Source organism: Pholcus phalangioides, unplaced genomic scaffold (genome assembly GCF_987345545.1).
Source record: "Pholcus phalangioides strain wild (caught in Gottingen) unplaced genomic scaffold, Ppha-v1.0 ptg000039l_1, whole genome shotgun sequence".
Taxonomy (NCBI): domain Eukaryota; kingdom Metazoa; phylum Arthropoda; class Arachnida; order Araneae; family Pholcidae; genus Pholcus; species Pholcus phalangioides.
The window spans coordinates 18,704,360-18,728,274 of NW_028301625.1; the positions used below are offsets into that span (position 1 = coordinate 18,704,360).

At 37.2% G+C, this 23,915-nt stretch overlaps 1 protein-coding gene and 1 pseudogene across 2 annotated transcripts in view; both read right to left on the minus strand.

The window, feature by feature from the left end:
* Nucleotides 1-23,685, minus strand: part of Grip (Glutamate receptor interacting protein) — a 109,667-nt gene extending 85,982 nt beyond the window's left edge. Inside the window, exon 1 of one of the 2 annotated variants that reach the window (XM_089253524.1) lies at nucleotides 23,442-23,685. In XM_089253524.1, coding sequence (XP_089109650.1) covers nucleotides 23,442-23,487 — 46 coding nt within the window. In that variant the 5' untranslated portion in view covers nucleotides 23,488-23,685. Of the gene's footprint in view, nucleotides 1-20,818; nucleotides 20,856-23,441 lie in introns of those variants that run through there. The other variant, XM_089253526.1, reaches the window with a different exon arrangement.
* On the minus strand, nucleotides 11,253-11,352 carry LOC149065654 (U6 spliceosomal RNA; annotated as a pseudogene).
* Nucleotides 23,686-23,915: the final 230 nt, after the last annotated feature.

The following is a 23,915-nucleotide window of genomic DNA, read 5'->3' on the forward strand; positions in this document are numbered from 1 at the left end:
TCCAAAGAATGAATTCCAAAAAATATATTGCTCGTTAAATCTATCTACGTCTACGTAAATAACTAAAAGTAAAATGTGATTAATGTGTCTCAAAATGTATATGTCACGATAAATGCGATTAGAATACATAATAATCGGTTATTATGCATAATCGCCGAGCATTTTTGTACGTTTGATAAATTTCCCTAAATTTATCACTTTACCGGTGATTATGCATAACACCCAGGGCCGGATTAACCATCAATCAAAATAAGTACGTGCTTAGGGCATCAGAAGTAAAGGGGCAGCACAAAAAGATTAAATTGGTTTTTTTTTTAATGTACAGTTTTTTTTCAGCATCGACCATCCGATAGAGAATCCTAAAATTTTATAAACACTTGATTGTATAGTTGAAATTTTAAATTTCCGGATGCGCCCATCCTTCGGGAACGCTTAGACAGCTTTCTGAGATGTGAAGCGGTGTCCGGTGTTTCAGTGTTCAATGTATAGTTGAAGATCATTATCATAAGGATGGCACAAAAAAAGGGAAACTAATAATATTGCAGATAAAGATCAACAAGACAGATAAAGATCAGTACGAGATGAAAATGTGCACAGCTGGACAAGGTCCAAAGCTGGGGAGGGGGAGTGTGATTCCGGTATTTTTCATTTATTTTTTAACGTGGGATGACCAGGGTTGGCAAAAAATCCAACCCACCGGGTTTTTCAGGGTTTTTGATATTGAGTCATAAGGAAAGAAAATTATATATGCTGTTAAATAATATAATTTTAAGACTGGGTAATTTACTAATTATAGGACTGGGTAATTTATGACAATTATTACGTATATAAGTATATTAATAATAATTAGCACTGTTACCAAATGATAAGGAGTATAGCAGTTTATTAGAACTATAATTAAAAAACAAAAAACCTAACAAATTATTTATAAGCAACTAAAATTCTGAAACAGATTGATCTCATTCTCTGAAAAATAGTGTAGGTTAAGAGTTAATTTTTTCTAGATATACGTTTGCTTTACCTGAATACTTAACAAGTTGTATTTAAATAATTTCAGCTTTTCGTATTTGTCTGAAACTCTCTTTTAAGAGGAGGGAAGGGAAACATTTTGTAGAAAGAATTTATTGCACCTGTTAAGTTGAAAAGCACCAGCTACACAAGCCATCTGATCTCTTCTTGGATAGAGTTTACAATGACATATATATACAAACTGCTCCAATGAAAATTCTTTTCTTCGGCATTATCTCCTTTTCCCCATTCAAACTACTTTGACCAGTTTCACCAATACCTCAAGTCCACTGGACAGTGATGCATTTAGAGAAACGGTTAATGTTTTGCACCCGGGTTATATCCCTTCTAATAGGAAGAAATTAGCTGGATCATTATTAGATGAGGCAGATAAAACTGTTGATATGCTAATGGCAAAGGAATTGAAAAATTCAGCTATCACTCCGATGTTGGATGGTTGGTCAAATGCAAATGCTGACTCCATCATCGCAGTGAGTATCCCCACTGGCAAGAGCACCCACTTAATAGATGCTGTAGAATGTGGCTCACACAAGAAAACAGCAGAATTCAGTGCGGAAATAGCCGAAAGGGCTATGGATACTATCAAGCAAGAGTATAATAAAAGTGTGTTTGCTGTTTTTTGCAATAACGATAACAAAAGTAGTATGGTCAAAACTGAGAAACAAATTTGGATGTGAAAAAGCAAAGAAATTAGTGAAAGTGTATAATAGATAACTCAAATCAAAAGGTGTTATTGAAAAGGATTGGTAATTGTGAGTTATAAAACATTCATGAAAATACACTGCTGACCACCCAAATTGCAACACCAAGAAAGACAAGAGATATCGCAACAATATTTATTTTGTAGATAACATGTTGACCAAGCATCAAATGATTAAATTTATAGACTTCTGTGAAGTGTGGTTCCTGCCAAAATCAGTAGCCAGAGTAGCCGCCATTGTTGCAGATCACCGCTGCCACACGCCTCGGCATTGATTCAAAGAGACTTTGGATGTGTTCTTGGGGTACAGCAGACCAAGCAGCTTCCACGTGTTGCCAAAGTTGATCTGGTGTGGCAGCTGGGGATGTAATCTGGGTCAATCGTTGAGCAACCATGGACCACATGTTTTCTATCGGCGAAAGATCCGGAGAGCGAGCTGGCCAGGGAAGCAATTCAATCTGGCGATTGGCGAAGAACCTTTGGACAATGCGTGCCACGTGTGGTCGCGCATTATCCTATTGAAATATGGCTGTGGACAAGCCCTGAAGGTAAGGAAGGACAACTGGCTCCAACACCTCGGAGATGTAGTGCTGGCTTTTTAAAGTACCGGCAATGCGTACTAGAGGAGTGCGAGAGTGATATCCAATACCGTCCCATACCATAATACCCGGTGCAGGACCAGTGTGGCGGTGCATAACGCAGCTGTTCAGCATCCTCTCTCCACGGTGTCTCTAGACTCGAATCCGACCATCGTGGTGTTGCAGGCAGAAGCGTGACTCGTCAGTAAAGACAATTTCATTCCATTGTGCCGTCCACATCCTTCTTTCATCGCACCATTGGCGGCGGAGACGTCTGTGGTTCTGCGTCAAGGGTAGATGAAGCAATGGACGTCTTGCGGACAGACCACTCTGCTGTAAACGGCGTCGAATGGTACGCGCAGACACTGGATGATGCGGTACAGACTGAATGTGCTGTGCTATGGTTCGTGATGTGGCTGAGCAATCCGTCACTGCCATACGCACAATACGCCTGTCATCACGTGAAGTGGTGCACTGAGGTGGATGCGATCGAACACGTCGGTCCGTCGTACCCTCCTGCATCCAACGATCACATATCCGCATTACAGTTGTTTGGTTTCGTCCAACACGACTACCGATTTCCCTGAAAGATAATCCACAATCTCGGTAGGCCACTCTCCTTCCTCTGTCGAACTCGGATACTTGATCAAAAGATGATCGCTGTTTTCTACGAGGCATAATTGATCGTTTTTTTGAAAAAACCACAAGAAAAACACAATTGCCGTACTTCAAATCGTCGAAATCTCCAAGCCTTAAATAGCGCTTTGAAGTGGTGCCACAGGCGCGCGTGATGTGCGTCTGCGCTGAAATTCTAATCATTTGCATATCTCACCTCCGCTAATGCATGTTGTAAATTTCATATTATTTGCATGCTTCCTTCAGGGTGTTGCATTTACGGTGGCCAGCAGTGTAGTTGATAAGGTTTTCGCGGCCATCATTTGATAAAAATTGTTTTTTCGGGTTCGAATACCGTCGTCCGTTTGAGTTAGTTCTCAACGTTTCCCCAACACCAGTGGTTGGCATCATCAGGAGAATAGATAAACTGGATCAAAGTCAAGTTAAGATGACTCCACATCTCTCGGCCAATCAGGTTCTACCAGCATAACAACTGTTTTCAATACGCTGCCAGCCATAGAATCAACTGACCAATCGCAAAACAATAGTGTAGTTCAAGCCACTTATGTGCATAAATACAACCTGAGACTAAGGAAAACTTGACTTTGATCCAGTTTATCTATTCTCCTGATGATGACAACCACTGGTGTTGGGGAAACGTTGAGAAGTAACTCAAACGGACGACGGTATTCGAACCCGAAAAAACAATTTTTATTCATTGAATGCATAGATTTATTTGTGTTTTTTTCTTAAGATCGTCATGACTGCCCCCCCCCCCCACATCCTGGAGCCAAGACTTCTTGGCAGAGATCTTTCGTGGGGCCCCTCTAATTAATTTATAGTGTGAAAAAAAAATCAAAAATAAGATTTGTCCCGGGCTGGAGCCCTGCAAGCCCCACCCTCGTGGGGGCCACAAATAGTGTACGACCATGGTCTAGAGTCTAGACAAAGTAATTTTAATTAATGCGCAACTGGAAACCATTTTCCACTGAACACTAAACATGCCGGTGAATGGCGTAAACGGAAATGGCATATCAAGTGAAAGAATAGTAGAAAATGAATAATAGAAGACTTGGAAGCAAAACGAAACTGAAAATCTGTTAAAGATGCTGGAAAATAAAATACATGGAGCAATCACAAATCAGTTAAAAATAGGGAGTGAAAACAGACGTACTCGGATTGAATTTTTTGTGAAAATGAATCAAAGGAGTCAACCTTTTTTTGGAAAAAAAAGCTGGAAACAGCGATTGAAGGGTTTTTGTTGTTCTGTGGATGAGCTGCAATTCGCGTAGCTTGATCCCATTTTATACGTTGTCGGAAGCTTAGGGAGCCATTCAAGTATTACGTAAGCAGATTTTCAGCCATTTTTGACCCCCTCCTTCTTTATCAGCAAAACACTGACCCCTCCCCCCCCCCACCGTCAGAAAAATTTCGTCAGCAGCTTAGAATATTTCATACCTTCAAAAAAGGGGTGGTTGATGACGTAAGCAACCTTGAAACCCCCCTTCCCCCCTAGTCATCAAAAGTCAGCAAATCCGAAACCCCCCCCCGATGCTGACGTAATACTTGAATGACCCCTAGGCGCCGAATCCTGGGGAGGGAGCCCTCAAGCTAATTCCATTTGCGGCCCCAAGAAATAAAATTGCAGGGAGGGCAAATGACGTCATCGAAAAATCAGCTTCTATTGTGACATAACTTCAAAGTTTTTTTACTGAAAATTTTGTTTTTGGAGCACGATGGATGGGAGAATTTCGGCGTTTTTGTAGCAGAACATGGCAAACAAAGGGAAATCGCCAAAATTGTAGCAGAATATAGCAAACAAGGGGAAATTGCCAAAATTGTAGCAGATTTTCCACTCCTGAAAAGGTAAGGGGCAGTTCACATATTACTTCAGCAAATTTTTAGCCATTTTTGACACCTTCCCCCCCCCCCCGTCAGCAAGATTTCGTCAGCTCTATCCACCTATCTCCTAACGCATATTGGCGAGATCAGAGGCGTAAGCGGGCACAGAGGGGCTCGTGCCCTCCCCCAGACGATAAAACATTTATTTTTTTAATGCAAAAATATTTTTAAAAAAATTACAATTTGGGGAAAAAATACCTTTATATGTTATTATAATCAATTTATTAATTTCAATGCTATTTTGAGGCCAAAAACTCAATTTTTTCTTCTAAGGCGACTTATCCATAGGGAGAATGTTAGTTCAGGTGCCCACAAACTAGCTGGTTTTTCTCGTTTTTGGCGCACTCAGTAAAGATGTCATTAAGAATATTTCATATTTTTTATAAAGGGTGGTTGATGACGTAAACATCATTCAAAGTTCCCCCCCCCCCGATGCTGACGTAACACTTGAATATCACACTAAGATATCTTTTTTTTTCTTTGCTCAGTCTGAATTTCTGTATGCCAGAGGCAAAGGCACCATGTCACAAAAGGGAAATTTTACAGGAGAGTAGTTTAAAAGATTTCGTTTTTAGTACAGTATGTCTATCTATATATATACACGAGCTCGCTCGTTTTACTATATCTGTTATTCAGGGCCGTAACTAGGATTTTTACCGCCAGAGGCAAACATTATTTTGCCGCTCTCACAACTTTCAAATTCGATAACTCCATAACGGTGTTCTTTGTTCCCAGCTAAAATTGCCACCCCTACATTTTTTCGCCTGGGGCAGTTTCCCCACTATCCCCTCTATTTCCGGCCGTGTTATTTATTGAAAAAGGATTTAGTGTCCCAATAGTAGTGTAACGAAAACATTGAAAATTAATAGCGTTATCTAACTATTGACGCACATAGTGACTTTTACCTCTGACATACAGATTTAGAATAATATAAATAAGAAAAATTAAAAAAGGTGAAATGTTTATTTGATAACTAGGAAAATTAGAGAAAATTCTCACCCAAAGAAATCTTAAATTACTCATTTGCCAGGCGGAAAATGATTTTAATATATATATTTTTTTTTACCAACCAAAGTTTTGACTTTTGCTTTTCGAATACAGGTTTACTGAAATTAAAAAAATATATATTCTAAGAACTATAAACCTGCGCCATGTCTGGTCAGTATATAAGGCATATATACACTGAAGAGCCAAAAAAACTGGTCCACCTGCCTAATATCGTGAAGGACCCCCGCGAGCACGCAGAAGTGCCGCAACACGACGTGGCATGGACTCGACTAATGTCTGAAGTAGTGCTGGAGGTAATTGACTCCATGAATCCTGCAGGGCTGTCCATAAATCCGTAGGAGTAAGAGGGGGTGGAGATCTCTTCTGAACAGCACGTTGCAAGGCATCCCAGATATGTTCAATAATGTTCATGTCTGGGGATTTAGGTGGCCAGCGGAAGTGTCTAAGAGTGTTCCTGGAGCCACTTTGTAGCAATTCTGGACGTGTGGGGTGTCGCATTGTCCTGCTGAAATTGTCCCAAGTCTGTCGGAATGCACAATGGACATGAATGGGTGCAGGTGATCAGACAGGATGCTTACGTACCTGTCACCTGTCAGTCATATAGACGTATCAGGGGTCCCATATAACGCCAACTGCACACGCCTCATACCATCACAGAGCCTCCACCAGCTTGAACAGTCCCCTGTTGATATGTAGGGTCCATGGATTCATGAGGTTGTCTCCATACCCGTACACGTCCATCAGCTCGAAGCAATTGGAACCGAGACTCGTCAGACCAGGCAACGTGTTTCTAGTCCTCAACAGTCCAATGTCGGTGTTGTCGGGCCCAGGCGAGGCGTAAAGCTTTGTGTCGTGCAGTCATCAAGGGTACACGAGTGGGCCTTCGGCTCCGAAAGCCCATATCGATGATGTTTCGTTGAATGGTTCGCACGCTGACACTTGTTGATGGTCCAGCATTGAAATCTGCAGCAATTTGTGGAAGGGTTGCACGTCTGTCACGTTTAATGATTCTCGTCAGTCGTCGTTGGCTCCGTTCTTGCATGATCTTTTTCCGGCCGCAGCGATGTCGTAGATTTAATTTTTTACCGGATTCCCGATATTCACGGTACACTCGTGAAATGGTTGTATGTGAAAATCCAAATTTCATCGCTACCTCGGAGATGCCATGTCCCATCTCTCGTGCGCCGACTATAACACCACGTTCAAACTCACTTAAATCTCGATAACCTGCCATTGTAGCAGCAGTAATCGATCTAACAACTATGCCAGACACTTGTTGTGTTATACAGGCGTTGCCGACCGCAGCGCCGTACTCTGATTGGTTCCATATGTCTTTATTTGCATACGCATGCCTGTACCAGTTTTTTTGGCTCTTCAGTTTGTATATATAAAAAGGAGGATAGTTCACTTCTGCCCTCTTTCCTACGTCGCAAATACACTTTTTGTCAGTGAACGGGAAGGGGGGGGGGAAGGACGATAGCCGCCCCCCCCCTTTACTATCCTTCTGGATCCGCCTATCCACCGATGTCTATACTTATGTTACTCGTGTCTAGAGGCTAATAACGATACATTTTCACAGCCAAATGACTTAAAACGAAGGAAATTCTTTGATTTAGTTGAGATATTGTAATGCTTTCGCTATCAAAATACTTAACGTAATTCGCGTTAATTTCGGTTGAAATATCAACTCGCATGGATTCCTTCTGAAAGGAAAAAATTCCCATCTAGGTCTAATAGCAGCTATCTAATTACAAAGAAACGGGACGTCAGAGCAGTTATGCAGGCGCTCGTACACAAAGCATGTGTATGGCTAACAGCCAAACTAGGCACTTGTCCACGATTTGAGGCCCTCGACTAGAGAAGCACAGCCATATTTCAGACAGACAGATAATCGTGTTACGAAAGAATAAAAATAAAAAAGAAGGCCGTTTTTCTTTATTCTTTTTCCCCCGAAAAATATAACACACAATATTTATAATGGTTCTTTTTATTGCGATAAGTTCATAAACTTTCAAATGAAAAATTTCCGTTAACAAACTGATCAACCAATTAACGAATGAGTTATGTTGAGTAATCTAAAAAATTCTGAGCATTTTACTTGGAAGTTTAAAAGTTCTTAATTTTTCGAAATAAATTTACTTTTTCTCCCCACATACAGGAAATAGTTTTTTGAAGAATTTTTCCGTTGATATTTTTTAGCTAAAGAATCAGGAGAAATAAAAGCAAAATCTGAATTCGGCCTGTAAAAGGTTGAAAAACTATCTTCCAACATAATGGATATTCACGGACAGATTAGAAAAGCCTTAGGCCACAACAGGACACTTTCCACGAATAATAAAGCAGAAACGATCAGTAAAGCCATTTTACCATTGATTCCTGGGTAAACGGAAAAAAAACTGGTAAAATTATGAAGAAAATTGTATCAAAACTATTGAGGCCCACGAAAAAAACTCAAACCCTTCGATCTGTGAAAGACGAGCTCAATCCTTCACTACAGGCGTTCTTAACCCATCCGAGATGGGTCACCGAGGCTTCTCAGAAACGTAAAAAAAATTTCATGTTTAGCGTTTTTGTATTTTAAGCGTGACAAAACACGGAAATGTGAACATATTGAAGAGTATGAATGTGGTAGTAATTCTTTGAGATTAACAGAAAGCACATCTATCAATCCTTTCCCCTGTCTGATCATCCCGCCTCTTCTCTAAGTGGAGACAGTCTGGGCAACACTCCCCTATTGATAAGGCCATTTTCTCTAGGGTCTAGGTGTGGAACAGGATCAAAAGACTTCAGAATTTCTGGAAATGATGTTGCAGTGACCACTGGTATTGCTAATTCCAGTGATTAGGGTTGAAAAAAATCTTTTTTTCAGTGTTTGTCAGCTGGTTCTGCAGAGTACTTGTTTTTCTTCCTGCTTGTGCGTTTGGTGTGCGTGTACTTGTCTTCTGTGGTAAATTTCATAACTTTTTCAACTTTTCTTTTTTTGTAATAAAATTATGTGTTTCGCATAAGTCCCCAATTATGCCCAAACGTTAATATAAAGATGATTTCCTAGACTTTGGATTCACATCCATACATGATCGAGGGATCATTAACCCTCAATGCGTCATATGTAATGAAATACTAAGCAACGAATCACTGAAACACAATAAGTTAAAGAGGCACCTTGAAAGTAAACGCAGTGCTTCAGTGACTAAAGAACGAAGTTTCTTCGAAGGAAAAGAACAGCAACTGAAGCTCTATAATCGAAACAAGGCAGTTTTTTCTGCCCAGCAAGCCACTCTTCGCTTCCTATTATGTAGCTTGGCGAATTTCGAAGGAAAAAACCGCACACTATTGGATTGGAGAGTCCTCTTCACTTTTAGTTAAAACAGTAGCTATTGATATGGTCTGCATTACACGTGAAGAATATGCAAAAAAAAATTCAACAAATAATACTGTTCAATGACAATGCGCACGCGTATTTTTGATACGTCGACAAATATAAAAAAAAGTTATCCATCTAAACAAGTGGAAGGTTTAGTTTGCAATTTGATGAAATCACTAACGTGAGTGAAGACGCTCAATTACGCACCATATGCTGGAGGTTTCGAAATTGAAGAATTTTTGTTTTGCCGTCCACTTCACTACCAGTACTACAGGTGCAGACATTTTCAATCTAACGGACTTATTTTTTAGAGGAAGGTTTAGCTTGGTCTCAATGCAACAGCGTCTGTACTGATGGTGCGCCATCTATGCTTGGGACACACCAGGGATTCTGTCTAAATGTGAAAGAGATAATGAATTGCCATAACTTGCGAATTTGTCTTCTGCATAGAAAATTTTGCATCCAAGAGGCTAGCAGAAGATTTGAGAGTTGCTAAGAAAGAGATCATTCAAATTTTCAATTTCATAAAAGCAAAAACCGTTTCAAAAAGAAACGTTGTTGTGTGAACTGTGTTCATTTTGGATAAGTTTGAAAAAAAAAAAAAAGTTTTACTTTCATTTCCTAGTACGTACCTATGTGAAGATCTATTTTTAGTTTTCATTACAAAGTGTAGAAAATCTGAGCAGATTACAACTAGAACACGATATGAGATGCTGCTTATGAAAAATACATCAACAGTTATGCAAGGTCAAGGATCACACTGATGTAAAGTAACAGTTTTTTTTTTTTGTAAAGTTATTTCATAAAATGTTTTGATTTTTCTCTTTGTTTCTGTGATTCTTTACATGCTCTTAAAAAAACTACCATAAAATAAAATTTCCTGAGGCCCAAGTACTGACAAAGGCAACTTCTTCCTCCATAATACCACAGACATATTATATGTCTGGTCGGTATAGGGTTCACAATTTAGACAGATCTACACCAGTGGCTCTCAAACTTTTGTCACCCAAGGCTTCCTTTTGCCCTAATTCATTTATCCCAAAACGCTCCTCCAAATAGTCTAACAAAGAACCACTTCGAAACACCGAATAGGCACTCATCAATATCGCCAGCTCACCGCGACGCATACTTTGAGAACCACTGATTTTTACCTACGTCACTCATGTCTAGAAGATAACTTGACATCCTCAGTCATCCGACTCAATGAAAGCTGTAATCGCTTTTATTGTTTGTCGCGTGTTGTCTCTTCCAGTTGACGGCCAATCTTCGACACATGTTCTAGTAACCTTTCTTGTAGCTAGTAACTGATCTTCTAGTTCAGCATCCAGTAATATAAGTCTGACACCTCTAGCCAACCATTAGCATTTGAGAAACGTTGAAAAGAAAATTAACTCGTAACTACGACGGTCCATTGCCCCAAGAAACTCTTAAGTACAGAAGAATGTAACACAATGAATATCGATTCATTCAGTTTTTCCTAGACTAGTTTTACAAAACGTTATTGAATTGTACTTTTGGGAATTTTTGGACTTCGAGCGATCAATTACATACCGATATACAAAATTTAGTTTTTTAAACGGTCCGCTGTCTATAGCATGCAATTAAAAGTTCTCTACCGAGCCGAACAAAAAAAAGATGTTTATAAGTGAAGTATTGGCCAAGATATTTGAATTCAAAAATCGCTGAAAACGAGGTAAAGAACATATATTGAGTGACAAACTTGAGAAAAAAACAAAGCGAACGGATACTTTAACCTTTTCAACTGCAATTACGAGATATATAGCCTCCTTAAAACGCTCATATTTCGGCAATGACGTATCCAGAGGTGTTTTTTTCACACGCGAACATGTTTTCCTTTTCCCCGTACCATTACCTGCACAAAATCGGAAACAAGTCTTCTTGAAAAAGATGTGGAATTTTACAAAGGGTGTGGTTATTTACACTGTGCCAGTTATAATGCGAATCAATGAAATTTATTGAATTGCGTTTTGATTTTCTTTTTCCGCGGAAGGAACAATTTGGTCAAACTGCGTCAAAATAAATGACCAGCTAACAAAAAAATGTGGAACGCTTCGCGACTTCGTGCGGCATCCTTGCGTAGGGACCATTAATCTCTATCGTTCCAATTTTAGTACGTATACTGCCGAAGCGAGTACACTTAAGCGACAGAAATTTATTGAACCACGGAAAGGGTTAAAAAAAATGCAGTTTAATAAAGTTTCTCTGAATTCTGAGACGACTCTTCAACTTTCAATGAGAAATATCTCGGCTGATATAGCAATTAGAAAAGTGGAGTTCTTTTTTGGGAGATTCAGTAGAGACACAACAGCGACTTTTTATTTGAAAGTTGGAGAACAGCAGGACCATAAAAAAAAATTAAATTTTGTATGTTAGTGCATATGCGGCCTCAGAGAAATGAAGTATACATTTAAAATGGGTTACGTTATTTGGGTACTTTTTCCTAATTGGAGGTGTTTCGATAACAAACGGTGAATGTTGAACTAGAAAGAGTAGCCTGGCGATTATTAAAAAAAAGTGTAGTGGTTTGTTCGGAAGTTACAATGTAGAAAACGACAGCGATATAGTGTGTGATCCTTTGGATTCATACAAAGAAAGCTATGGGATGCAACATGCTTAGGAGACTAAAACTACTACTTAACCGTACATACCTCTTTTACACATTCCTCTGCGAAATTTCTAAAGGCGAAAACACACTACACTGACGTAACATGATAATCACGTCGAAAATTCTGATTCGTTGAAATTCTGTGACGTGGGAATTTTACCTCACGGAATTTCCCTAATAAGAATTTACAAAGTCTCTGACATGACATGAGATCACGCCACGTCAGTGTGGTGTTTCGGACTTAACGAATTGGTTACACGCAGGAATGTGTTGCGTATGTATGCGTGGCCCTAACGTATTTATGTAATCGAAGTTTGTTTCATATTATGCTGGTGCTGCCACCTGTTTTCCATATTTTGAAGTGAAAATCGCAAATTCTTGAACCTTTTTTCTTAGCTTAAGCATCATGTTGAAGGTCTGCCTGTTCTCTATAGAAACTTTTGCAAATGAAATACCGGCTCGCATTCAAGCCTCGAAGTGAAAACCGAACACCACTGTGCCATGAACGGGGTTCGAACCTGGATCCTAGCGATGAGAGTCCCGCACGATGACCGCACAGCGGCGTGCTTAGGAGACTGCACCCTTTATATCTCTTAACCTAAATTAATTCCCGAAAAGTTTTTCGTTAGTCAGCATTGAGAGCATCTTCATTAACACATTGGTGACATAAAAGAGGTATCAAGGCAAATAGATCTAAGTATACGGGTACATTATTGAAGTTTGAATCGAGATACAGTATTTCGAAAGTAGAATATGCTGGAATATCATCATATGCAGCATTTTCAATGAACTAGAATGAGATTTGTGTATTTATTTCTCTCATCAAGAGATTAAATTATCACAAAAAAAGTTACACGTTCTATAAAACTTTTATCCTGCCAAAACGAAAAAATAAAAAATCCTGCCGGATGGAGAAAATTCAAATAAATATTCGAATTCAACATGCAAAATTAATTTATAATCAGTTCGAAATTCATTTCAGTGAATAAAATCACAGTAAAATTCAATTTACTCTCTTGTGAAAAAAATCAAAACAATTTTTGATAAAACGCGAGCAACGTCGAAAAATCTTTGAGCGATTATAACAGTGTATGTGCGAAACGGGCATTTTTGTAAGCGGTAGACAGGGCATGCCAGGAGTGTGTGGACGTAACAAAAACCCTGTTTCACACAGACACCAGTGCAATTGCTTAAAGGTTTTTCGACCAAGCATCTTGTGGGTAAGCTAAGGCATCTAGAGCATTTTCGTCAGCAACAACACACACTATATAGCCATAAATCATGGGGCACTTTGGAGTTCAGAGATTTCTTCCACTTTCTAGAAAAATACTTGATGAATAGGACACATGGGTACTTTATAACACAAGCAACCATTTCCATCGTAGATGAAATGCGAAAAGGGGGCTTTTACCAAATTTTGAATAGTTAAACCGGGTCGACCTACACCCAATTAAAAACGTTAAGAGATTCAGTACTTAACTAAATTTTAATTTGGCAAGTTCTCAAAAAGTGTCCATACATTAAGTGGATTTAGTAAACGCTGATTGGATGATTTTTACAGGAGGTCCACTGGAGCATGCACATGAACCAGCTAAAAATAAAAATAGAAACGGTACCTACCAACTAAACGCGTGTAAACGGCCCTAATCATCTGCATACATGTTAAAGTACTTAAGACCTTAAAAATTCAGTTAACTACTAAAACCACTTAACGCGTGTAAACGAACCTTAAGCCCTTACTTCCAGAATCAGTTCAGATAGATAATAAGCATTAATCATTTTTCCAAGAAGTAAAAGAGTTGACTAACAAAAGTAGGATCACGGTTTGACTCAATTTCATCCTATCCAAAAGACAAAAGCTTGCATTTGGCCAAAAGTTCTTTCCGTTTCAGCAGGTTTTTTAGCGCTAAAAATTAACCAAATATGCCTTCGGTTTCCGCCTTAAAGAGATTCCCCGTTATTGAAAAAGCATTAACAACCACTAGATTAATTTTCTGTTCCGTTGAACAGATTTCCGTCTCATAATGTCCGTCTTAGACAGATTACACTGTAGCAGACATGCCGACATTGACTTAAAGCTCGTCAGTAGTGATGAATGTTCAGCTTTACCATGGGGGAGGGGGGTAGCCCCAGGACAACATAATCATAGTAAAATAAAACAATCACTCAAAAGTTTAATTTTATTTTTAATTTTAATTCAAAGTTCATTAATTACAGCACCTCAGTGGCACTGGAACCTGTAGGGCTCAGGCCACATGAGGCCTTCCCCACCTCCCGAAACAACGTTACGAGTCCCTTAATTCATGAATATTCAATGCAATCTCAACCCACATACGCCCTCGTGGGCCGTATCAAAACCCCCTAGAAGTAGTATCTAGGAGGCTTTGGCCGTATATACGGACGTCTAGCAATCCTACACCCCCATCCCCGTTTTCTTCGTATCAGAGCTTCGACGAAACATTCTTTCAGACACAAGTTCCGCGAGCTCGACCATGCACTATGCAAATGAAGCCGAGTCCGGACACGCCGCGCTGAACCATTCTGTTTTATCCCACATCGTTGGGCGATTTTGACGGAAAACAGTTTGCATCAAAAAGCGCAAGTTTTTGCGCGTTTGGACATCGAGTAGAGCCAACACCTTCTATAGTAGAAGGCCTCCTTGCGAAACTCGTGACGTCAATGAAGAAGTTATTTCACCTGTAGCCATTGGATATAGCAGGTCAATATCTTTACCTTTTTTGCAGTATATCCAATGACTGTAGGTGAAATGGACGACTTCAGTGACGTCACGAGATTCGTGCGGAGGCTTTCTGCTATAGGTGTTGGTAGAGCGGCGGGGGTTTAGATGCGGCTTTACAGATTGTCTTTCGCGCACAGACAAAACAGATCGGCTCCGAGTTTGTCTTCTATCGAACTCTTCCACGTGCGTATAAGAACTCACTCTTACAGTGAAGTTCGATGTAATTTTATAAAAATAAAAAATAAGTAAAACACCACAAGAAACTCAAAGATTAGATTTTTTTAAACCGATTTCCGTAGTATTGAGAGTGTCTCTCGTAGCTCCGTAGTTTATTAAGGCTGTCCGTAGAAACGAAAATCCGTAGCAGCTGGCAACTCTGCTGTAGTAGTGTAAATTAGTGGTCCTTCGAATTATTTCAGAAATTTTAGTGGTAACTGGGTTTAGGAAGGTTAAGAAACGCTGTCCGATAATATATAACTCTAAATATAATATATAATACTAAAAAAGCTCTCGAATGCAAATGACTGAACACATTTCGTGCTGTACATTAGAAAACACGAAAAGAAGAGGGTAAGCCGTAATCCGGTAAATACAGAACAAAAGGGAAAAAACTTCTGAATTCTAAATAAACTTCCAAAAATATACTGACTGTATAGAATGGTGACTGATGGATGCCTTGTTACGGAAAGTATAGGAGGGTTTACACGGGTCGAGTGCATAGATCAGTGTTTCTCAAAGTGTGCGTCGCGGCGAGCTGGAGATATTTATTTGTGTGCGTATTTCTGCTTTGAAGTAGCTCTTTTATAAGGTAAGATATCTATTAAGCTATTCTGGGGAGCCGCGGATGACAAGTCTGAATAACACTACCATGGATCAATGGAGTTTATTCAACAGTTCTCTCGTGCCAATGAAATTGGTGCAGAGATCAACTTTGACCCAACCCCCGTTGATCCATGCGGATAACCCATGCAAACCCGCCTTATCGGATTGTGCAGATCGGAGATCATTAAAATAAATTTAGGGAGATAGTGAGCGGCAAAACTGTTATGATCTGAAGCATAAATGAATAATTTCCTAAACCTTCACCTTCCCCCGCCATAAACGTAAAAAGATCACCGGAAATGAATACGGTTCAAGAAACAGCTTCTCTTTCACTTTCGGCGCAGTTCCACTGCCGTGTCGGCGTCGATTTATGAGGTACTATTTTCGGAACTGAAAAAAAAAAAAAGCTACAGGAGAGACTTGTTCCAAGACTCGAGACTTGTTGGTTACTACGGTATGGGCAAGGACGTTCTTAGAATTGCACTTCATCCAAAACAGTAGTACATTTACCTCACGTAAATTTTGATTTGAGAAGGAACAGTTGTATCGCTACTTCAGTCACAATGCGATAAGTATGGTGAAATCGACCGAAGTTTTCAAATAACTCTCCTGCTAATTGCTAGGTTTATCAGTACTTTTACGTAACAACTGAACTCATGGAAAATATTTCTTTTACCATTCTAAACAAAATAAAAATTTATGGATTCTGACATTTTATATATTTTGAACATAAAATTTACTTTGGGAGCATGCAAATTTAAGGTTGAAATTTAACACAACTTTGAAGGGTAAAGTAGTAGCAAGCAATATACAAATACAACGCCACAACAGGCAAAATGCCCAACGAGGTGGCTGAGAAAAAGATGCCCATAACAAATATGGATGTCATATATTTCAAAAATACAGCAACCCATTTAAAAACACAATCACAAAAATTATAAACAATATATACACATGATACAATGCCCATAAAGAATATTATCGTTGTCTTATTCTAAGTATGGATAGCTTCTCGATTTACTCCAATATGTTTATCGTATTTCTTTTTAAACGTGTCAATTGTGTTACAATTTACTACCTCCGGGAGTAAGCTATTCCATTTATTAACAACACTATTAGAGAAAAATTCCCTGCGACACCATAACCTCACGTTGTCCCTTACCAATCGATACTGGTGTCCCCTTGTAAAAGCAGTCGATTGGCGGTGTACTAAAAGTTCATGAGCTATAGATTATAATGAGCTATAATCTACAAATAGAACTTGTGAAAAAAAACATTTGAACTTGAATTTTTAATAAAAAGATGAATAAAAAAAGTGATTCAACAATGCAACACAGATAATATTGCAAGCACACAAATTTTGCCAACTGCCAACATATTCCTCAACAAAACTGAATTGGAAAAAAATTTCAATAAAAAATTCAGAGAATAACTGACTGGTTATATAGAAATTAAATACGCTATATAATGTGTGTGTGGACAATAAGCACTAGTTTAGCCTGATTTCTGCATGGTCAAGTGAAGCTTTTGCCCAATTGAAAACCCCATAATTTAGGGGTCTAAAATGTTAAAATGTATTGGCCAACTTACCAAATATCTGCCACTAGTCAGAGCCTTCCTCCCCACAATGCTTATTTTGCCAAGGTTTTCCCAAACCAAAGTAGAGCCTTGAGTACTAGTATTCAAGGTTCAAATGAAATATAATACTTTTTAAAAAAAAAATTAAACTTCTAACATTTTGAACTAATTAGGTACAGTTTATGAATAATGTATAATCAAATTCAGAATGCTGAAGCAGTCAGACCTTGTCATAACATCTACGGCATTTAACGTGGATTTTCAAAGGTCCTGCTAACATAATTAGCAAATTGGGCTTACTCATTATCAAGTCACATCACTTACAAAGTCATTTCTATTCAGTCCCTAAGAGCATGGCCCCCACACAAGGGTGGGGCTGACAGGGCTCTAGCCTGGGGGTCTGGGATGATACTTGTCACTTTTTGCTTTTCACACATAAATTTCTTATAAAGGGAGAGAGATCCCTTCAAAGGATCTCAATCTAGGGTCCCTGTTTTAGATGAGGAGGGCCATCCCCAAGGGTTCAGTTCTATGGAGTACTGATTATATTGTAGGAAAACAATATGATCATGCACAAGAATTTGTCAATTTATGCACAGTAATAAACATGAAACTGCAACATTTTCATGTACTTAATAAAACGGAAAAATAAAATCATGAACTTAATAAAACGGAAAAATAAAATCATGAACTTAATAAAACTGGAATAACAAACCAGCTTATCCTAATAATTACTGATAGATTTTATCCTCATCACATATGTAATGTGTATGAGAAAAATAGGAAGAGACTTCAGTCTTTCATATCATTGAATATTTTTTAACTCGCACCTGTGTAATACAGACAGATGATCTTGGAAATACTGTATTTGAAACGTTATGTACATACTTTAAATCAGTAGATCTCGACCTTTTTTCTCCCATGGCCCACTTTCAACCATTTCTCATTATTGCCAACCCCCCTTGTGAACACTATTAATTTCCTACCCACCCCCCTTCCCCCATTTTTCCCGTTACAAGATGGTTATATTTCAAACAAGTATTTGAAAAACTGTGAGAATTTAATTTTTAATTCATGAAAATAATGAAAAAAAGCAAAATAAACATAATACCCCCAAAGCAGAATGTGCGAAAATCGGCGACGTACGTCGCAGAACAATTGTCGCTTCTGCAGAACAATTTGGAAGAATTTTAAGAAAAAGTGCAAAAAACACTATTACATGAATGGGGATTTTTACCTCAGAACATTTCGAGTTAGGTGAGGGCTCGTCGCAAAACAGTGCTAAATATTCTGCTTTGGGGCATAATACAATACAGTATATAAAATATAATAGATAATTTTTAATCAATATAAACTTTGCGCTTGAAGATGGCACGATGTTATCAAGTGTTGCTGTACTGGATGAAATTTGTATTATTTACAAATTAGTTTTTCTTGGGTAAATGTTCATAATTTTATTCCGAATCATCAGTTGCAGCTTTCACAATATGAATTCTTACAATGATAAAAATCACAAAAAGCGGTAGCAAGCAGTTTTATTACTTTAATTCTCTTCATACAAATAAAAGTAGTAATGAAGTAGCCACATAATTGAAAGTTAAAAGTTTTTCCTTTCACATCATTTTCAATTATAATACATATGGTATATCAAGGATGTAGGTTCATGTTGCATGATATAGTTCACTAGCCCCTACTCTGAATTAAAAATTAAGAGTAAGAAATTTTAAAACATTTGTTTGAACCATTCATTCCAGTGAAATCATGTACGCAGTGACAAAACTGTTCATTTGGGAAAAAAATGAAGTTAAATAATTTGTGAACATATGTGATTCATTATTAGAATTTCAAACCCATCAGAAATGATAAGTAATCAGATTTGAAATAAGAAAATTATCGGTTTGTTGACTTTAATTTCGATACGGTGATATTTACATTCATGTAAATCTGATGACTCATTGGAGGACAAGCTACGTCCAAGTGGCTTATAGGTTTATAAATTTAGGAAAGAAATAAAAGAAAAGGTAGGAGAAAAAAGAAAGACCAAGAGGGGCTCGGTTGTGTGTAAATGAATCCAAATTCTACTTGTGCGCAATCCGGACCTCAGTGGGACCCCATATAAGTCTCTCAGTTACATGAATTTCACATTTATGACACGTTTGACTCTTCGGTCACGATTCATCCCTAATACTTTTAATATTAAAATATTTCATTTACTATTCAATACTATTTGGGGAGGAAAAATTGTATCATTTTACTGAGCGTATATATCTAGAGTATATCTTTCTCTATTTTTCTCACTACTCCTCCTTATCTAAACTTGAACAAGAGCTGACACTACCCAATGGCAGTTGATTGGTTGGGGGGGGGGGAGTGGATGGAAAACATGTTTTTATTGTAAAAACAGCTTCATTGCGTTCTTAGAAGACGAAATATCTCGGGGTAATAGAAATAAAGCAGATCAAGTTTGACGAAGAGATATCTCAGGATTACAGCTGAAAGAGTTAAGGACCATATTGGCTGGCCTCAGCACGTGGTTGGGGGAAAGATTAACAAATATCCCTAAAAAACTGGTGGTGTCTCACCCTCCCTTCTTTTATTTTTCCAGCAGTAATAGCACAACACTATTTTTTTTCAGCGGGGGAAATAGATTGGCACTCCAATCAAAAGTCATAAAAAAATACACCACAGCAATCATTTTTCATTAGATATTCTGACCTCCAACAGACAACTCAGTATCTGGAAGAGGATAGCTTTGTGCTATGCTAGATGGCAGGCTGTCTAATTGCTTAAAAACGATGTTTCATATTCCCAACAAATCTTTGTCTACCTTTTTAATAGCAACCTCTTTGTATGCAAAGTCTTGAGACAAAATGTCCTGCCTTTACAGTTAGGCTACATTTTGCTGAAGCCTCTTCTATAGTTTGGGTCATGGCCTACTGTCAGCCCAAGTCATAAAACTATCAAGATTACATATACAACACTTCTTTTTTTCCCCTTCATGTTGATGTTTACTTGAATAGGGAAAAAATTATTCTACATATCTTTTCTTAATTAAATATTTTTGGTCACTCTTTTACAAATTTCTTCGTGGTCCCCTGGAATACTCCAGGTGCCTCGGTTGAGTGAATGGTTTAAATAATTTCAACTTGCATCATATTATTCATAACTAGGGCTGATTTTTATGACCTATAACTTTTAAAAATATGCAAGCATTTATAAACTAAAAAACATTAAAATATGACCTTAAAATTTAAAAACACGAGCTTATAATTTTCCCATTATTTCATATCTTACTTTTCTCTCAGTGTTATTGTTTCTTATCTTATTAAGTTAAGAAATATAAACAAAAAAGTAATTCAGTTTACCTATTTAATTAAACTTCTGTTCTCACCAAATTCAAATGAAAATCATGTCTACTTTATGTATAACTGTTATATAACCCATGTATTATAGCTGTACTTTAGAATGTTCTATAATCACAGTGAATTTTATGAGATGCAGTTTCAGATGTTGAAAGAAACTGCTATTTGTACTAAAAAACTGCTGTTTAGTTTCTTCTAAAAAATATTTGGAGAAACTACTCTGCAAAGGTTTTTTATAAATTCGGGAAAAATTACCAGATTGAGCAATATTTAAAGGCGGCTTGTCATAAAGCAGAAGTCTAGTTTCTGCAATCTTGTTGAATGTTTCTCAAGCTGAATTGCAATATTGCTGCACATTAAATTGGTTTTGTGTTTGAACATTTTTTTTAACATCTTAAATAAAATATTTTTTCACAAGCAATACAAATTCAATAATGGTTGGTAAAAATGGATTTTAAAGGTCCTGCAAGCATAATTAGCAAAATTGGGCTTACTCATCATCAAGTCACGCTGCTTGCATAGTAATTTGTAGGCCTATTCATTTCCAGGGGTAGAGTTATATCGAGGACTTACTATATATTACAGGGGAAAAATAATAATCATGCACAAAAAACTTGCCAATTTATTCACAGCAGCAACTATATAGCCTACTAAAATTACTACATTTCCATGTGGCGAAAATGGTTTTTAAAGAAAAATACAAAAAAAGTTATAGAAATATACATAGCCCTATAGGCCTATATTTCTTAGTTTAATGCTATAACAAAATTATTTCAATTTAAAAACCTCTATAAGCAAGATACTGTAAAAAAAATTAATGTGAGTTGAAGCAAATTTTACTCCATTTTTAATATGTTGAAAAAACTATCCTTTGTGTGAATGAGCACATATGTCACTGTAGAAGTCTGAAGAGACCTAGAATTTACCAAGAAGAGTTGGTAAAAGCCAGAAATATGCTTGTAAACATTTTCATTTCAGACTTTTACCAAGTTAAAACCCATTTTTAATGAATCAATTAGCATCATGAACTTCATGCCACTTATTAATTAGTCTATAATTATAGTCGTTACAATTTTATTGTTGTATTATTGTTACAGCTATTGTAATTATTGTTTCTACAAATGAATAAATTAGCCACCATGAACAATTATTAGTTCCTGATGCTAAGTAAGTAATAATTATCATTATATTATTAATTGATTAGTAGTTCCAGTTGATTGACTCTGAACAGTATGAGCCATTTTTAATGAAGTCAAATAAGTATAATTATTAATTAATAAGAATCAGAAATGAATTAGTTCATGGTTAATTGATTCATTAAAACAGACTTTTACTGCTGGAGTTAATTAGATGATTAATGATTACTTAATTAGCATCAGGAAATAATTCAATTATTACAATTATTGATAAATTAATAAGCAGCATGAGATTATAAAAGTTCATGATGGTTAATTGATTTATTAAAAATGGGCTTCAACTTGGTAAAAGTTAAAAATGAAAACATTTACAAGCGTATTTCAGACTTTTGTAAACTCGCCTCTGCAAAACTTATGTGTTAGCCTACTGATAAAACATAGTTTTCACCAAGGGTTATATAATATATAAGTAAAACCTCGATAAGTCATCACTCACGTTATCAAAAAATTATGATGGCTTAAGCCATCATAATTTTATAGAAGCCATCCTATCTTTTTATAAGCCATCATAAGTGCCGCCAGTTTCAATGAGCAATATTGTGAAAATCGTATAAATATATATAACATTTAATTAAAATAAAAATTAAAATCACATTATTAACAAAATTTATAGATTACAAAAAAATGTAATTTTCAACTTTTTGAGCTTTTAGTATTTAACTTATTACATAACAATACACTGGTACTTATGATTTATGCCAGTAATTTTTAATTTCACTTTTGCTAGGAGGGGCCCTGGGCAGGAAAATGCAGACATTAGAAGGTCTCAACTGAGGAAACAAAGATATTATGTTTAAATTTGAACACCCAAATATGGGGCGCATGCAGAAATCAGTTCCAGTCATAGGTGGCAATAGACTTGGAAGTCTGGGGGGCATGATAATGGCAATTCATATATACATTAGATCAGTCGACTCCACCTTTGATACGCCCCCCCCCTATCTCCACCCATGGTTCAAGCTCGAACAGTCCCTAGTGTTACAAGAATTTGTTTTTTAATCAGCAAATTAATTTCCTCAGCATAACTTTTGTCACTTGAGCTGTCACTTTCGTCACTTGTTTGTTATATAAGGCTTTTATGGTCACTTCTGAACATACAGCAATGCTGTTATCGAACTCTTCTTTTAAAGGAATCCATAAAAATATATTGCTCTCCCTCAAGCTTTCTCATAGTGACAAGTTAATTGAAATTACCAATAAGTAAATGAGGTTTTATGTCTATGGCCGGGATTAAACTAGAAGTTTTAGAAAAGGTTTTTTTTTTTTTGTAAAAACTTGAAAAAAAACACCATTAAGCCTACTAGTTAGATTTGCTCAAATGTAACCGATACGTTTATATCAGCCTATGAAAGCTGGATGGGACCAAAGAAAAACTATGACTTAACCAGAGTGCCGACTTATTAGGATGACTTAACAAGGTTTTATTGTAGTATGTTACAGGGCTGTTATATGGTCATGGGTTTTAGCAGTCTTTAGACTTTCACCCCAGTTTGTCAAGATTTTTTTTTTCGTAGGATCCTGTTTTTGTGAAAATTTTACTTATTTTTATGAAAAGGATCATTAATTTTATGAAAAATAAGTAGTTTTGTGTGAAGCGAAGTAATCTATTTAATCTATCACAAAATAAATTAAATTTCAAATTTATGGTTTCATAAATTTTTCTTTTGTGAAGGGTTCGTTTTTCAGGAATTTTGTGAAGGGTCCACAAAATGGACTTAAAATATGGATGGACAGAGCCCTGCTTTTACAGTAACATATACTCACAAGAATTAAGAAGTTAAATAGGAAGATTTCCCTTCCAACATGCAGCGACATTAACCTCTTAACGGCCAATGTTAATAAACTGAATATACTCTAGTAAAGTAGATTTTAATATGAACATTTTTACCTGAAAAAAACGCGGTACAAAATATACACTTACCGTTCCGGAACGGCCTAAAACAAGACGTTACACTCCAGCTAGGCATTTTTAGTGTGATAAACAAGATATACAAAATGTTTCTTCTCAAAAAATCCACTAGTCACTTCTTGATACCCAAAGAAACACATTTAAAAAAATGAGAACGAAACGAAAATAAAATGAAACACAAACGAAGGAACGAACACCTCTCACTCCTACTGAGAAAAAAAATTTAAACAACCCTAAGAAAAGACCGCCAAAACATGTGTTTGATCTCAGAAGAGGGCGCTACTGACTAATTGACTTGGAATTATGGGAAAGTGTGAGGGAGGATATCTCTCTCTTTTATACGCTGGTCTACTTTTTTACAAGAAACCAAGTTCAGTCATCTGTACTTCGCACATGCATACAGTAAAGCCGGATCTTTCCTAGGAGCAGGTTCTTCAGCACTGCGTGCACCGAATAGGACCATTTCGTGTCGGCACAAACGTGTAA